Source organism: Scyliorhinus torazame, chromosome 21, assembly GCF_047496885.1.
Source record: "Scyliorhinus torazame isolate Kashiwa2021f chromosome 21, sScyTor2.1, whole genome shotgun sequence".
Lineage (NCBI taxonomy): Eukaryota > Metazoa > Chordata > Chondrichthyes > Carcharhiniformes > Scyliorhinidae > Scyliorhinus > Scyliorhinus torazame.
Window position 1 is genome coordinate 15,689,125 of NC_092727.1, and position 17,070 is coordinate 15,706,194.

The window sequence follows — 17,070 nt, forward strand, 5'->3', positions numbered from 1 at the left end:
CAGTAACTGGCCAACTGTGTCGGCATCACGTACCACAGCAATGTCTATGCTGTTAAAAAGCTTAAGTAGAAGGTATTTGGCATGGGGCGGCAGGGTGGCACAGTGATTGGCACTGCTGCTTCACAGCGCCAGGGACCCGGGTTCAATTCCGACCTCGGGCGACTGTCTGCGTGGAGTTTGCACATTCTTCCCGTGTGTGGTAAACCAGTGTTGTACCGATATTAGAGGATGTACGGTAGAACCTGCACTACAGGTTCGCCTGTGGCCCCTGCCTGCTGGCTCTGCCCAGGAGGCGGGGTATAAATGTGCGTGTCCTCCTGCTCGCAGCCATTTTGCCAGCTGCTGTGGGAGGCCACACATCTGATAGCAATAAAGCCTCATAGAACATAGAACATTACAGCGCAGTACAGGCCCTTTGGCCCTCGATGTTGCGCAGACCTGTGAAACCACTCTAAAGCCCATCTACACTATTCCCTTATCGTCCATGTGTCTATCCAATGACCATTTGAATGCCCTTAGTGTTGGCAAGTCCACTACTGTTGCAGGCAGGGCATTCCACGCCCTTACTACTCTCTGAGTAAAGAACCTACCTCTGACATCTGTCCTATATCTATCTCCCCTCAATTTAAAGCTATGTCCCCTCATGCTAGACATCACCATCCGAGGAAAAAGGCTCTCACTGTCCACCCTATCCAATCCTCTGATCATCTTGTATGCCTCAATTAAGTCACCTCTTAACCTTCTTCTCTCTAGCGAAAACAACCTCAAGTCCCTTAGCCTTTCCTCATAAGATCTTCCCTCCACACCAGGCAACATTCTGGTACATCTCCTCTGCACCCTTTCCAATGCTTCCACATTCTTCCTATAATGCGGCGACCAGAATTGCACGCAATACTCCAAATGCATCCGCACCAGAGTTTTGTACAGCTGCAACATGACCTCATGGCTCCGAAACTCAATCCCTCTGCCAATAAAAGCTAACACACCTTAGCTTTTATAACCTTTTATAGCCTTCTTAACAACCCTCTCAACCTGGGTGGCAACTTTCAGGGATCTATGTACATGGACACCGAGATCTCTCTGCTCATCCACACTGCCAAAGAATCTTACCATCAGCCCAGTACTCTGTCTTCCTCTTATTCCTTCCAATAAGCCTCAGTTTGGATTCAACTTTCGTCTTTAGTCAAATTAATCGTGCCTCAATTTATTGCTATCAGTTTCTAAGGATGGACCTCCGTATTAAACCGGATCGCCTGCAGCTGGATCCGCACTCAAGCGACGCCAGAAAGGACATCCAGCACTGGCTAGCTTGCTTCGAAGCGCATATCAACGCGGCACCAACCCCTGTTCCGGAGGCTCAGAAGATTCAGATCTTATATTCCAGGCTGAGCTCCAAAGTCTTCCCATTAATCCAGGATGCGCCAAACTACGCCGAAGCCATGACTCGACCCAAGGACAACTACGAGCAGAAGACAAACACGCTCTTCGCCAGGCACACGCTCGCCACTCACTCTCAACTACCTGGTGAGTCCATAGAAGACTTCTGAAGGGCCCTAATCCCACTAGTCCGGGACTGTGACTGCCAGGACGTTACAGCCACGGAACACTCAGACCTCCTTATGCAGGACGCCTTTGTGACTGGAATTGGGTCAGATATCATACGCCAGCGGTTCCTAGAAGGGGCCACGCGCGACCTCGCAGAGACTAAAATGCTAGCGCTCTCCATGGCGGTCGCCCTGCGCAACGTCCAGTCCTACGCTCCCAACCGCGCAGCCCATCCTTCCTACGCTTAGTGGACCCCACAGACAGCCGCCACAGCGGGGGCGCTGCCCACCCAATACGCCTGCGCTACACGCCAGCCAGCAAACCCCGGGGGGGGCCACGATGCTATTTTTGCGGCCAGCAAAAACACCCCCGCCAACGATGCCCGGCCCGCCCTGCCCTTTGTAAAGCCTGCGGGAAGAAGGGCCATTTCGCCGCGGTGTGCCAGGCCCGCTCAGTAGCCACAATCGCCCCCATTGTCACGGAAAATGGGCGCCGCCATCCCCCCCCCTCAGACCACGTGTGGCCAGTGGGCGCCGCCATCTTCCCCTCCGCGCGACACGTGCGTTTCATGGGTGCTGCCATCTTGTCCCACCCCCGCAACGTGCGTTCCATGGGAGCCGCCATTTTGTAACCCGCAAGATCTTCGGGTGCCGCCATCTTGTCTACCCCATTGCACATGGGCACCACCAGCGTTCCAAGACCTGAACTCAACGGCCGCCCCATTACCCGACGACCAACCAAGGCTCGCCTCCATGTCACTCGACCAGTCTCGCCCGCATAACCTGACCCAACGCATCCACCAGCGTGAAAGTTGACGGCCACGTAACCTCTTGCCTGCTGGACTCCGGGAGCACCGAAAGCTTCATACACCCGCATACGGTAAGGCGCTGCTCCCTCACGATACACCCCACCAATCAAAAAATCTTCCTGGCCTCCGGATCCCATTGCGTAGCGATCCAGGGGTACTGTACGGTCATGCTCACGTTCCAGGGTGTAGAATTCCACGGCTTCCGCCTCTACGTTCTCCCTAACCTCTGCGCTGCACTGATCCTCAGCCTGGATTTCCAGTGTACCTCCAGAGCCTAACCCTGAAATTCGGCGGACCCTTACCACCCCTTACTGTGTGCGGCCTCGTGACCCTAAAGGTCGACCCACCTTCCCTCTTTGCCAATCTAACTCCAGATTGTAAACCCATCGCCACCAGGAGCAGACGGTACAGCACCCAGGGCAAGACCTTCATCAGGTCCGAAGTCCAGCGGCTGCTTTGGGAAGGCATCATCGAGGCCAGCAACTGCCCCTGGAGAGCCCAAGTGGTAGTAGTTAAAACTGGGGAGAAGCACCGAATGGTCGTGGACTACAGCCAGACCATCAACCGGTACACGCAGCTCGAGGCGTACCCCCTCCCACGCATATCTGACATGGTTAACCAGATTGCACAGTACCGGGTCTTCTCAACGGTAGACGTGAAATCCGCCTACCACCAGCTCCCCATCTGTAAATCGGACCGTCCATACACCGCCTTCGCGGCTGACGGCCGCCTATACTACTCCCTTAGGGTCCCCTTCGGCGTCACAAACGGGGTCTCGGTCTTCCAAAGGGAGATGGACCGAATGGTCGACCGGTACGGTTTGCGGGCCATGTTTCCGTACCTCGACAATGTCACCATCTGCGGCCATGATCAGCAGGACCACGATGCCAACCTTGCTAAATTTCTCCACACCGCTACTCTCCTAAACCTCACTTACAACAAGGAGAAGTGCGTGTTCAGCACAAACCGCTTAGCCATCCTCGGCTATGTGGTCCAGAACGGAGTTCTGGGGCCCCATCCCGACCGCATGCGCCCCCTCATGGAGCTCCCCCTCATGGAGCTCCCCCTCATGGAGCTCCCCCTCATGGAGCTCCCCCTCCCCCACTGTCCCAAGGCCCTCAAACGCTGCCTGGGGTTCTTTTCATATTACGCGCAGTGGGTCCCAAACTATGCGGACAAGGCCCGCCCACTCATACAGTCCACCCACTTTCCCCTGACGGCCGAGGCCCAACAGGCCTTCGCCCGGATCAGAGCTGATATTGCCAAAGCCACAATGCACGCTGTAGATGAGACACTGCCCTTCCAAGTAGAAAGTGACGCATCAGACGTCGCCCTTGCCGCCACCCTCAACCAGGCAGGCAGGCCCGTGGCATTCTTTTCCCGCACCCTTCATGCCTCTGAAATTCGGCACTCATCCGTCGAAAAGGAGGCCCAAGCTATCGTTGAAGCTGTGCGGCAGTGGAGGCATTACCTGGCCGGCAGGAGATTCACCAACGGTCGGTAGCCTTTATGTTCAGCATCACACAGTGGGGCAAAATCAAAAATGATAAAATCTTGCGGTGGAGAATCGAGCTCTCCACCTATAATTACGAGATTATGTATCGCCCTGGCAAACTCAACGAGCCCCCAGACGCCCTATCCCAGCGCACAGGTAGACAGACTCCGGACCCTGCACGACAGCCTTTGTCACCCAGGAGTCACACGGTTGTACCACTTCATTAAGGCACAAAATTTGCCCTGCTCCGTCGAGGAAGTAAGGACAATTACCAGGGAATGTCAAGTCTGTGCGGAGTGCAAGCTGCACTTCGACCGGCCGGACCGCGCACGCCTGGTGAAGGCCTCCCTCCCCTCCACCGATCGTCACACATATTTCCTCAGTGTGATCGACGAATACTCCCGGTTCCCCTTCGCCATCCCATGCCCCGACATGACGTCTGCCACCGTCATTAAAGTCAATCTTCGCTCTGTTCGGTTTCCCCTCCTACATCCACAGTGACAGGGATCCTCATTCATGAGTGATGAGCTACGTCAGTTCCTGCTCAGCAGGGGTATCGCCTCCTGCAGAATGACAAGATATAACCCCCGGGGAAACGGACAGGTAGAAAGGGAGAATGGGACGGTATGGAGGGACAGTCCAGCTGGCCCTACGGTCCAGAAACCTCCCGGCCTCCCGCTGGCAAAAGGTCCTCCCTGATGCACTACATTCCATTCGCTCATTACTCTGCACTGCCAAAAACAATGCACCGCATGAACGTCTTTTTGCCTTCCCCAGGAAATCCACATCCGGGGTGTCGCTCCCGACTTGGCTCACAGCTCCAGGAACCGTGCTTCTCCGTAAACATGTCCGACTCCACAAGGCGGACCCGTTAGTGGAGAGGGTACACTTGCTCCACGCAAACCTCCAGTACGCCTACGTGGCATTCCCCGACGGCCGCCAGGATACCGTCTCCCTCAGGGACCTGGCACCAGCAGGTTCCACCCCCACACCGCCCCCGTCGCCACCCTCCCCTCCCCCGTCGCTCACAACACCACACCCCCCCCCAGGACCGTCCGTTCTCCCCCTGCCCACACCCGTCGATGAAGAGGATTTCGGCACTCTCCCGGAGTCACCTTCGACCAGGTCAGCAATCAGCACCAACATCGCCGTCACCACTTCGTCACTCCCAAAGGTCAATCAAGGCCCCGGACCGGCTGAACCTCTGACCGGTCCACCGGACATCAAAGGACATTTGTTTTGCTTTGTGTGGCCCCTGTCAGCTGGCTCCGCCCAGGAGACGGGGTATAAATATGCGTGACCTCCTGCTCACAGCCATTTCGCCAGCTGCTGTGGAAGGCCACACATCTGATAGGAATAAAGCCTCAGTTTGGATTCAATTTTCATCTTTCGTCAAATTGATCGTGCCTCATCGTGTCTGCATGGGTTTCCTCCAGGTGCTCCGGTTTCCTCTAGTGCAAGTTAGGTGGATTGGATAGGTTAAATCGTCCCTCGGTGGGATTACAGGGATAGGAAAGGGGATTGGGCCTGGGTTAGGGTGCTCTTTCAGAGGGCCGGTGCAAACTCGATGGGCCAAATGACCTCCTTCTGCACTGTTAGGGATTCTATTTCCACAGCCCATGAATAGCAAATGCCGGCGACAGACAAACCGGGGTCATTCTGAAAGATCAAGGGTCAGCATCTAACCACGATTACACGGATTCTCTTCGCTTCGAGATAGGTAAAGTCGCCACAGCCCTGGATTTTCATACGCTGCTTTCCCCTTTGAGGGGGGAAGAGCTGACTGGTGGCGATTTAACCTGAGGCTCACCACACCTCAGGCGAGGGGCAAGGTTGAGAAAGCCAGGCCTTCATGAATAACCTTCTAGATAATGGATGTCCCAGCAACAGAAATGACTGCTCGGTTCCTGTGGCTGATCGTTCCACGAAAAACCAGCCCAGAGTGTAGTGCATGATTCAAGTGATACTTGGCTTCAAAATCCAATCTGAAGACCATTAACTCAACAGAACCATCAGTAGCAACCCAGCACTCTGGCTGGTGTAACTCACCTGGGACCATGTTGTGTGTGAAATCTGACTCCAAAGTAAGTGGAGATGCAGGGAGGAGGAAAGAGGTTGCTGCCCATGTGGAGAAAAATTAAGAGATACAATTCCACCAACAGCACAACATTGATAACAGATTTATTAGTGAGTAGCCTCCTAAAGTCTGGCATTTTGCAATAACTTTTATTCATAAATTTAGAGTACCCAATTCATTTTTTTTTCCAATTAAGGGGCAATTTAGCGTGGCCAATCCACCTACCCTGCACATCTTTGGGTTGTGGGGCAGACTTTAGAGTTGATAGTTGGGAAGTATGTTTCCCGGGGTGTTTATTGGCTGTAACCTGCTTTGATACATGTTTGGAATAAAATACATTTTTTAAAAAGGCCAATTCGCCTACCCGGCATATCTTTGGGTTGTGGGGGTGAGACCCACACAGACACGGGGAGAATGTGCAAACTCCACACAGACAGTGACCCGGGGTTGGGATCGAATCTGGGTCCCTCGGCGCCGTGAGGCAGCAGTGCTAACCACTGCGCCACCGCGCTGCCCAAGTCATGTTGCAATAACAACTCTGGTGACACTTGGAATGACGCACATCCATATTATCCATTCATTCAAGCAGTTATAGATGCCAAATTGAATCTGTGCTATAATAACTGTTACCTTCAGTGTATTTGGCGTAATGTAATTCCATTCCTGATCGGAGATCTCTAATCCAGGCGGACATGGCAATGAAAAACTGTCATTCAGGAATTGGCCACTCATAGCTTCTTCCACAGCCCTTTGCAAAATCAAAGTAACACAGTTAGATGCAACAATCCACTCAAATACCGCATCTCTCAGGATGAACAGTGATGTGTCTCAGGATGTATCCCAGGAAAATGAGCTCCCTAAGCGGCGGCAAGATGGGGTTTCACCTTCCTCAGGCCGTCAGAGAACAGACGAGTTTTAAAAATAATTTATGCGTTCACAAGATATGGGCATCGCTGGAGAGGGCAGCGTCGATTGCCTATCGCTAACGGACTTGAGAGGTTGGTGCTGTGTCTTGTTCTTGCAGTGTTGCGATGAAGGTAAATCAACAGCAATGTTAATTCTCCCACAAAACTCTCCCCAGGTATTCAAGGTGCGGCTGGATGAGCACCTTTTCTCACCTGTTTTGCACGTTCTCGTCTCATTATGGTCGGGAGTGGACTCTACCCGCACCGACCCACACAACCGGTTAATCTCGGTTGTATCTTTGAGAAGGAGACCACGAGCACAGTCAAAGATTTGGTTTAAAAGAACTCAGGGTTTTTTCTGCAGCTGCCCGGCTCAAGAATACAACTGAGGGAGCAGCAAGCTCTTAATCCTGTCCCTTCCCCTGCCTCCAACCATCTTGGCTGGGGACTGTGGGCCTATGGGGGCTGGGGGACTGTGGGCCTGGGGGGGGAATTTGTGGGCCGGGGGGGACTGTGTGGGCCGGGGGGGGGGGTGGTACTGTGTGGGCCGGGGGGGGGGCTGTGTGGGCCGTGGGGGGACGGGACTGTGTGGGCCGGGGGGGTGACTGTGTGGGCGACTGTGTGGGCCGGGGGAGGGGGACTGTGTGGGCCGGGGGGGGGGGGGGGGGGGCGGGGCGTGTGGGCCATGGGGGGGGGGTGGGGACACGACGACTGTGTGGGCCAGGGGGGGGGGGAACCGTGTGGGCCGGGGGGGGGGGGGTGGTACTGTGTGGGCCGGGGGGGGGGGCTGTGTGGGCCGTGGGGGGACGGGACTGTGTGGGCCGGGGGGGGTGACTGTGTGGGCGACTGTGTGGGCCGGGGGAGGGGGACTGTGTGGGCCGGGGGGGGGGCGGGGCGTGTGGGCCATGGGGGGGGGGGGGGGGGGGGGACACGACGACTGTGTGGGCCAGGGGGGGGGGGAAACCGTGTGGGCCGGGGGGGGGGGGGAACCGTGTGGGCCGGGGACGACGACCGTGTGGGCCGGGGGGGGGGGGGGGGGGGTGATGACTGTGTGGGCTGGGGGGGGGGGGGGGGGGGGACTGTGGGCGCCGGGAGGGGGGGGGGGGGGGGACTGTGTGGGCTGGGGGGGGGGGAGACGACTGTGTGGGCGGGGGGGGGGGGGGGGGGAGACCGTGTGTGCCGGGGACGCCGACCGTGTGGGTCGGGGGGGGTGGCGGGTGTGTGGGCCGGGGGGGGGGGGTGATGACTGTGTGGGCTGGGGGGGGGGGACTGTGGGCGCCGGGAGGGGGGGGGGGAACTGTGTGGGCTGGGGGGGGACTGTGTGGGCCGAGGGGGGGGGGGCTGTGTGGGCCGGGAGGGGGGGGGGGGACACACACTGTGTGGGCCGGGGGGGGGGGGGGGGGGGGGGGGGAGGAGACTGTGTGGGCCGGGTGGCGGGGGGGGCTGTGTGGGCCGGGGGGGGAGGAAGTGTGTGGGCCGGGGGGGACGGACTGTGTGGGCCGGGGGAGTGTGGGCACGTGAGGATCTTGGGGACGAAAATGAAAACCACGCGAACAAAAGGCTTTACCTCTGTCGTTGCCTGACATCATCAAACGACCAGGACGAGCCGTATAGTGTGAGCTGCCATTGTTTGAGGGAACCGTTCTTCCGCTGAGGCTTCCCGCCTGAGTAGAGAGAGGAAGGTAATGAGAATCAGGAGAAACAAAGGCAGCCACTTTGCTCAGTCTGCACATTTCAATAACAAATCAGAACCGCGGGACACATTTCAGCCATTGCAGATCGAGGCATTAATCAGGTACACTGAGCTGTAAGGTTAATGATTTTAATAAAGGCACCCAACAAAAGAAAATTTCATAGTCAGTTTTGATCAATAGTCTCTGATGAGTTTATCATCTCGGTCTGGCTGTTGACAGGGGCACGACAATTAGCCTCAGTACCCTCAACCTCAGAGAACACTGCATTCCTCCAACCCTGGTCTCTGTTGCATCTTCAGTTTCCCTCCAATGGTAGTTGTGCCTTCATCTTTTAAGGCAATAAACTCTGGAATTCCCTGCATAAATTTCTCCGCCTCTCTTTCCTACTTAAAGTTGTCCCTTAAACAATACCTCTTTGACCAAGCATTGTGTCATACATCCTAAAATGTCCTTAGGTGGTGCAGTGCCCATGTTTACTCTGATAGCTCTCCAGTGAAATGCCTTTGGATGTTTTACTAAGGGTGCTATATAAATGCAGGTTGTTTTTTTTCTCTTTCGGGCGGGGGAAGGGCAGTGTAGGATCAGCATAAGTCAAGATTCATGCTCCCGATCGCTAACCAACAGCCCTACTGCGAGAGTTTGCACTGCTTACGATGTCAAATGAGGTCAGGGAAAACAATTGGACGAGGTCTACTACAGTGGATCAGTCTGCCAACACCCGCCATCTGCGCTCATACTTGAGGAATGGCCACTTAGACCAGGTACTTGACGGTGGACTGCCAGAGAGAAAACCGTTTGAGAGCCTGGAGCCGAAAGCATTATGAGGGGGATGCCAGGAAAATCAGGGAGTCTTTTTGTCTTTGAAAAAGAAGCAATTCCTTGGACTCGGCAATCAAATGGCGAGGGACATAAGTTTGCTCTTGTTGATCACATAATAATAATAATAGCTTGTCACAAATAGGCTTCAATGAAGTTACTGTGAAAAGCCCCTAGTCCGCCACATTCCGGCACCTGTTCGGGAGGCCAGTACGGGAATTGAACCCGCGCTGCTGGCCTTGTTCTGCATTACAGGTCTTAGCCCACTGTGCTAAACCAGCCCACATGTAGTAAGTGCTTGGCCTCAATAGGCTGCCAGTGAGAAGCAGCAACCAGTCGTGTCCTCAAATGGGCCATGGCACCATTGCTCATTCTTGTCAGCTCGACCCTCACCACGTAGGGTCCTCGCTGCCCCAGGGTTGCTCATCATGGTTCATGACGTGATATTACGATCACACAGGGTGAGGAGGCAAGCCCAAAGAGCTTCCTCCCCCAGCCCGGGGATTTCATAGATGTTTGTGGAATCCCTCCAGTGCAGGAGGTCTGCATGCGATCCTTCGAAAGAACACCCTACCCATCTCCACTCCCCCCATCCACCCGCCCTATCCCCGTAACCCAATCTGCACATCCCTGGCCACTAAGGGGCTATTTATCGTGGCCAATCCATCTTTTTTAAATATAAATTTAGTGCACATTTAAAATAATAATTATTTTTGGCCAATCCACCTAACCTGCACGTCTTTGGACTGTGGGAGGAAACTGGAGCGCCCGGAGGAAACCCACGCACACACGGGAGAGCGTGCAGACTCCGCACAGACAGTCACCCGAGTCCGGAATTGAACCCGGGTCCCTGGCGCTCTGAGGCAGCAGTGCTAACCACTGTGCCACCCTGAACCCGCCCTGTTGGCATTGTTTTACACCGCACCCTCGCCATCTAGTCAGGTGAACTAACCAACCCCTACAAGCCTAACCAAAAGCATCAGATATTTGATTGATAGACTTCATTTTGCTAGCCATGGTTTGTTAAGGATGTGGAGATGAGGTGGGTGGATGCAGATAGAATAGAGGCAGCCGTGAACTGACGGAAAGGGGCAAAAAGGTTTGAGGGGCTTTAAAGAAAAGTGGCGAGGCGGGTGCCAGTGGCGAGGGCGGGCGCCAGTGGCGAGGCGGGCGCCAGTGGCGAGGCGGGCGTCACTGGCGAGGCGGGCGTCAGTGGCGAGGCGGGCGTCAGTGGCGAGGCGGGCGTCACTGGCGAGGCGGGCGCCAGTGACGAGGCGGGCGCCAGTGACGAGGCGGGCGTCACTGCGAGGCGGGCGTCACTGGCGAGGCGGGCGTCACTGGCGAGGCGGGCGCCAGTGGCGAGGCGGGCGCCAGTGGCGAGGCGGGCGCCAGTGGCGAGGCGGGCGCCAGTGGCGAGGCGGGCGCCAGTGGCGAGGCGGCGCCAGTGGCGAGCGGGCGCCAGTGGCGAGGCGGGCGCCAGTGGCGAGGCGGGCGCCACTGGCGAGGCGGGCGTCACGGGCGAGGCGGGGCGCCAGTGGCGAGGCGGGCGCCAGTGGCGAGGCGGGCGCCAGTGGCGAGGCGGGCGCCAGTGGCGAGGCCGGTGCCAGTGGCGAGGCCGGCGCCAGTGGCGAGGCCGGCGCCAGTGGCGAGGCCGGCGTCACTGGCGAGGCCGGCGTCACTGGCGAGGCGGGCGCCAGTGGCGAGGCGGGCGCCAGTGGCGAGGCGGGCGCCAGTGGCGAGGCGGGCGCCAGTGGCGAGGCGGGCGCCAGTGGCGAGGCGGGCGCCAGTGGCGAGGCGGGCGCCAGTGGCGAGGCGGGCGCCAGTGGCGAGGCGGGGCGCCAGTGGCGAGGCGGGCGCCAGTGGCGAGGCGGGCGCCAGTGGCGAGGCGGGCGCCAGTGGCGAGGCGGGCGCACAGTGGCGAGGCGGGCGCCAGTGGCGAGGCGGGCGCCAGTGGCGAGGCCGGCGCCAGTGGCGAGGCCGGCGTCACTGGCGAGGCCGGCGTCACTGGCGAGGCGGCGTCACTGGGGAGGCCGGCGTCACTGGCGAGGCGGGCGCCAGTGGCGAGGCGGGCGTCAGTGGCGAGGCGGGGGCGCCAGTGGCGAGGCCGGCGCCAGTGGCGAGGCCGGCGCCAGTGGCGAGGCCGGCGCCAGTGGCGAGGCCGGCGTCAGTGGCGAGGGCGGGCGTCACTGGCGAGGCGGGCGTCACTGGCGAGGCGGGGCGTCACTGGCGAGGCGGGGCGGTCACTGGCGAGGCGGGCGTCACTGGCGAGGCGGGCGCCACTGGCGAGGCGGGCGCCACTGGCGAGGCGGGGCGCCACTGGCGAGGCGGGGCGCCACTGGCGAGGCGGGCGCCACTGGCGAGGCGGGCGCCACTGGCGAGGCGGGCGCCACTGGCGAGGCCGGCGTCACTGGCGAGGCCGGCGCCAGTGGCGAGGCCGGCGTCACTGGCGAGGCCGGCGTCACTGGGCGAGGCCGGCGTCAGTGGCGAGGCGGGCGTCAGTGGCGAGGCGGGCGCCAGTGGCGAGGCGGGCGCCAGTGGCGAGGCCGGCGCCAGTGGCGAGGCCGGCGTCAGTGGCGAGGCGGGCGTCACTGGCGAGGCGGGCGTCACTGGCGAGGCGGGCGTCACTGGCGAGGCGGGCGTCACTGGCGAGGCGGGCGGCCACTGGCGAGGCGGGCGCCACTGGCGAGGCGGGCGCCACTGGCGAGGCGGGCGCCACTGGCGAGGCGGGCGCCACTGGCGAGACGGGCGTCACTGGCGAGGCGGGCGTCACTGGCGAGGCGGGCGTCACTGGCGAGGCGGGCGTCACTTGCGAGGCGGGCGTCACTGGCGAGGCGGGCGTCAGCGGCGAGGCGGGTGTCAGCGGCGAGGCGGGTGCCAGTGGCGAGGCGGGTGCCAGTGGCGAGGCGGGTGTCAGTGGCGAGGCGGGTGTCACTGGCGAGGCGGGTGTCACTGGCGAGGCGGGTGTCACTGGCGAGGCCAGCATTTGTTGCCCATCCCTAATCACCCTCAGGGTCGATTTGAGAGGGCAACCGAGAGTCAAGTGGGCAGACCAGGTAAGGATGGCAGATTTCCTTCCCTAAAGGACATTAATGAACCGGATGGGTTTTACGACATTCAACAAAGGTTTCAGGGTCATCATGAGTGGGACTAGCTTTCTAATTCCAGACCATCTGAATTCAAATTGCATCAGCTGCAGTGGTGGGGTTTGAACCTTCTGTCCCCACAGTCTTTGCCTGGGTCTCTGGGTCGTTAGCACCACTACGCTCCCACCTCCCCTAGAGGGGCTGAAAGGCCCTCCTGTTCCTATTCCGTCACCGCAGCGGCTGAATGGGGGAATCTTCAAATTAAAGAGCTGCTTGGAATGGAATAGGGAGATGTTGCAACAAAGGATTAAAAAGGGAAACACAAATCTCCTTTCGGGAGATTTTCTATTGACTTATAAGGGTACAGAATGAAACTCTTACAATTGCTTATTTTCTAAAGCCATTTGCAACAAAGGACAAGATCCAGACTGACAAATGCAGAATTTTTTTTTTAAATGTGTTCAGGTCAATGATAATAAATCCTTTGAAGCTTTCAAAATCGAATAAAGAACATAGTTGGCTAATAATGATAACCTGAGTGGTGTGTAATTTAGATGAACTTGGGAATGAAAAAATAAATCAAGTTTGTGACTGGTTCTTGCCTGTGTTTTCTACTCGGTAGACAGGAGTTAGAGCCACTTTGGCTCAGCTGGTATCACACTCGCCGGAGCCACAAGGTTGTGAGTTTGAGCCCCACTCTGGAAAACCCACCCAGGCCAATCTCTCACTGCGGGCGGGCTGCTTTGCCAGAGGTGCGGTCTTTCGGAGAATACATCAAACTGGATGTATTCCTCTGCCAGTTCAGGTAGTCGTAAAACATTCAAAGAAGAACAGGGAGTCCTCCCAATGTCCAGATCAACATTTTTCCCTGGAATACCGCTTAAAAAGATATGAACTGGTCATTAATCTCTTTTCCTGTCTGCGGGACCTTGCAACATGCAAATTTACTGCCATTCTTGCCTGCTTAGCAACACTTCAAAGTCTTTCGCTACTTTCAGAGTGCTTTGTGTTATCCTCAGGGCATGTCAGGATAGCATACAAATGCAAATTCTTTCTAAAATAGAGAGAGATAGAGAGAGAGAGAGAGAAATGAGCATATAGAAGAAGGGAACACAAATCTGGTTAATTAATGAAGTGCCGTGTCGCCTATGAGCTGGGAACCGACTTTCCTGCTGATGAAAGCTCATCAGTAAAAGAGGGAATGCCAAAACTGAACTTTCGCAAAGTGGGATGCAAGAGGGCATGGTTCAGGAGCAGGGCAGGACGTGGAAATACAGTCAGTGCCAGATAACAAACCAAAGAAAATAAAATCCTGAACAGTGGCCAATTATTTCAGTCGTTGCCTCCAGAATAGGACCATTCCAGTGCGTCAAATTTCCCCAGTGGAAATGAAAATTGGAAAGGAGCCGGGCGGGAGAGATTTCTGAGCTCAGTCAGGAGTTGGATGGTGTAATGAGCAAGAGATAAATGTACCACAGTCGAAACAGGGGCAGAGAGGGAACGGTGCTCTCTGAGCTTGCACTGTACAAGGGGTTAGAGAGATGGGCACATTGGTCTGTGGAGTGCTACGATGTACTGGACTCTTCCATAGTCATTACTCAAAGCAAAAATAACCATGTATTTTAATCTACACTTTTCATCGATTAACCCAGGGATGTCTAATGTCATTAATAAAGATCAAAATAAAACAATCCTGGTGTGGCTCACCGAGTACATGGGCTGTCCACTTGTGTTAGGACAGGAGGATCCGAGATGTGGTTTCCATTCTGTTCTGGATTAGCTGCCATTGGCTTCAAAGAACCTAGTGCCGGAAGCCGGGTCCCATCTGAGCACTTCCCATTTACCATTGCTGGAAGGTGCAGGCGTGTGCCCAAATGGGGTAGACATGGTCAGGCTCTACGGTCTACGAGTAAATAGCCTGATGTTACTCACTGTCTAGCTTCACACAGTACAGTACAGCTTCCAGTGCTGTGGGGCTGTACACTATTATGAGTCACGAGTGTAGAAATTGCAAACTATTTGGGCTTAGCATAATCTGGCCAGGAGAGTTTCGTTCTGCCAGGTTCCAGTCTTTTCCTGGTCAAATCCTTCCATCCTCTTTTGGAAGCAAGTGGCTTGATGCTGGGTGCCCCAGGTAGGATCTGCCATTGGTATACATACCTGCTTGAAGCAGGCTTACCTACTGTAGTGATATGTATATGTAGAGACATGTAAAGGGTTAATGATTACATCTTAGTGTACCACAACCACTGGAGGGCCACACTAGATTCCACTATGTGAGAACTCAAAGGATCTTGGGTCATTTCCAACCAGGAGTGACTAGACAGCAGGGTGTTAGAGAGATAGATCACAGCAGAGTTAGCACGTGTAGTTTAAACTATTTAATACTTTAATATAGATTATTTGATTACTAGTTATAGTTCTGTAAAGTGTGTGAACTCAATATTAACCAATTCATTATTCAATAAATCTGTTTTGCTTTAAATTAGAGATTGGTGGTTTCTTTATAATCACACCATCAGATCATTCTGGATTACAAAGCAAAGAGTAACAATATATTACCAAAGAGTAATATAACACCTAGTACATTGAATCACATGGAAGGTTGCAGCACAGAAACAGGCCATTCGGCCCAACAGATCTATGCCAGTATTTATACTCCACATGATCCTTCTCCCACTTCACTTCATCGCAGCCTCGATTAAGATAACATCGTATTCCTATTCCTTTCTCCTGCATGTCCTCCCTGAGCTCGCCTTTATTTGCATCTCAGCCGTTAGCCTCAACTGTTCTATGCGTTAGGCCCATTAGTGGGTTCGCAAGCCAATCAATCCGAGAGATATTGTTAGCACGGGCAGCACGGTAGCATTGTGGTTAGCACAATTGCTTCACAGCTCCAGGGTCCCAGGTTCGATTCCGGCTTGGGTCACTGTCTGTGCGGAGTCTGCACATCCTCCCTGTGTGTGCGTGGGTTTCCTCCGGGTGCTCCGGTTTCCTCCCACAGTCCAAAGATGTACAGGTTAGGTGGATTGGCCATGATAAATTACCCTTAGTGTCCAAAATTGCCCTTAGTGTTGGGTGGGGTTACTGGGTTATGGGGATAGGGTGGAGGTGTTGACCTTGGGTAGGGTGCTCTTTCCAAGAGTCGGTGCAGACTCTGTGGGCCGAATGGCCTCCTTCTGCACTGTAAATTCTATGATTTGGTAAGTGCCGGAAGTGCCATCCAGACATTGGATGGGGCTTCCCACCAAATCCGTATTTGGTAATTAAGTTTCCTGGTGCCTGCTTACCTAAATCATGAATGACCAGCTTGTAGATGCCTTCTGCCCTCTCGCCCCAGCATCGCACAGTAGAGTACATCCAGTCGGTGAAGCCAGAGGCATCCCTGTACAGAGGAAGACATCGGATTGTATAGTTAGCCAGCGACCATCTTCTAACATGCTCCTTTAATGACTTATCCTTTGCGGCCAGTGGTATATATATCTGCCTGTAGCAGGGTTACATGTTAATTGGAATTACATGGAGGTTATCTGTGAATTACCAATGCAGGGCAGTTTCCATTCAGGGCTTGGGGATGCCGGATTGCAAAGTGTTCCGAGGTTGCCATTACCTGCTTGGTGGGACGGTCTAGGTGTGCATTACAAGGCAAACGGGTAATTTTATATCGGCTTACATTTCAAGCTTTTTGAACAGGGTCCAGAGTTAGCCCAGAAAACACTCGGCAGGTCATAGCATATGGTTCGATATATTCTCCCAGTTCTATTCCCTGTCCTCATTTTAAACCAAGGTCTTCCCTTCTTAGAGACATGACTACGGACGAGTGGGCAGCAAGTCTTGCTCTGTTCAATATCGAGAGTTGTCCAGGTTCCTCCAATTCACCTTCAAAATCCTCTTGGGAAGTACCATGTCTCGCTTTACATCTCATTCCAAAGTAACAGCCCTATGGGGACTCATGGGGGAAATGAATGACACATATTCACATCCTGCCTGTCAACATCTCAAGCCCCATTTTACAATATGCAGTACTGCACTGTGTGTGTTTAAGTACACGTTCAGACGCACAAGAGGAAATTAAGGGAAAAAGAGAGCTGATGACAGTCAACATTCAAAGTCAACAGTTCTATCCTGCAAAAGCATTCAATCTCCTTTGGAGCATACACACAGGAGCACACATCCAAATAGTCCTCCTGGTTTGACTTCAAAACATATTCCTTTGAATAGGGCATCTTAAAGTGTTTCAGACTGGGTGACAGCCAGTATTAAATAACCATCCTGGAGTGGAAACCACAATACTAAGTGTTCCGTGGCAAGAATAATCTTCTGGCTTTCAAATTCATTCCTGTTAGATGGAATATTTGTGCCTAGATGTCACGTTACACACAGTAACATTAGGCACCGCGTCCTTCATAGCGCAGTAATAATTTTTTTAAAAGGAGGAAATATTTATAACAGACTGCAGGGTTAAGGTTGGAAAAGCCCGAAGTTAACTTATTAAAATGTGCGTACAGAAGTCAAAGGGGAACAATATAAACTGGATCCGGTGGTGGGGGCGGGGAGATTTTTATTTTAAAATTGTTCTTTGTGAGATAACTAGGCTGCTGTAAAGGGAGAACTATCAGACATGACTCAGTATCGAGACATTCTTTG

At 55.0% G+C, this 17,070-nt stretch overlaps 1 protein-coding gene across 1 annotated transcript in view; it reads right to left on the reverse strand.

The window, feature by feature from the left end:
• Positions 1-17,070, reverse strand: part of LOC140398196 (proprotein convertase subtilisin/kexin type 7-like) — a 261,903-nt gene that overhangs the window by 9,661 nt on the left and 235,172 nt on the right. The window contains 3 exon segments of the mRNA XM_072486557.1: positions 6,556-6,673; positions 8,398-8,494; positions 15,714-15,808. Of these exon segments, the coding sequence (XP_072342658.1) occupies positions 6,556-6,673; positions 8,398-8,494; positions 15,714-15,808 (310 nt within the window).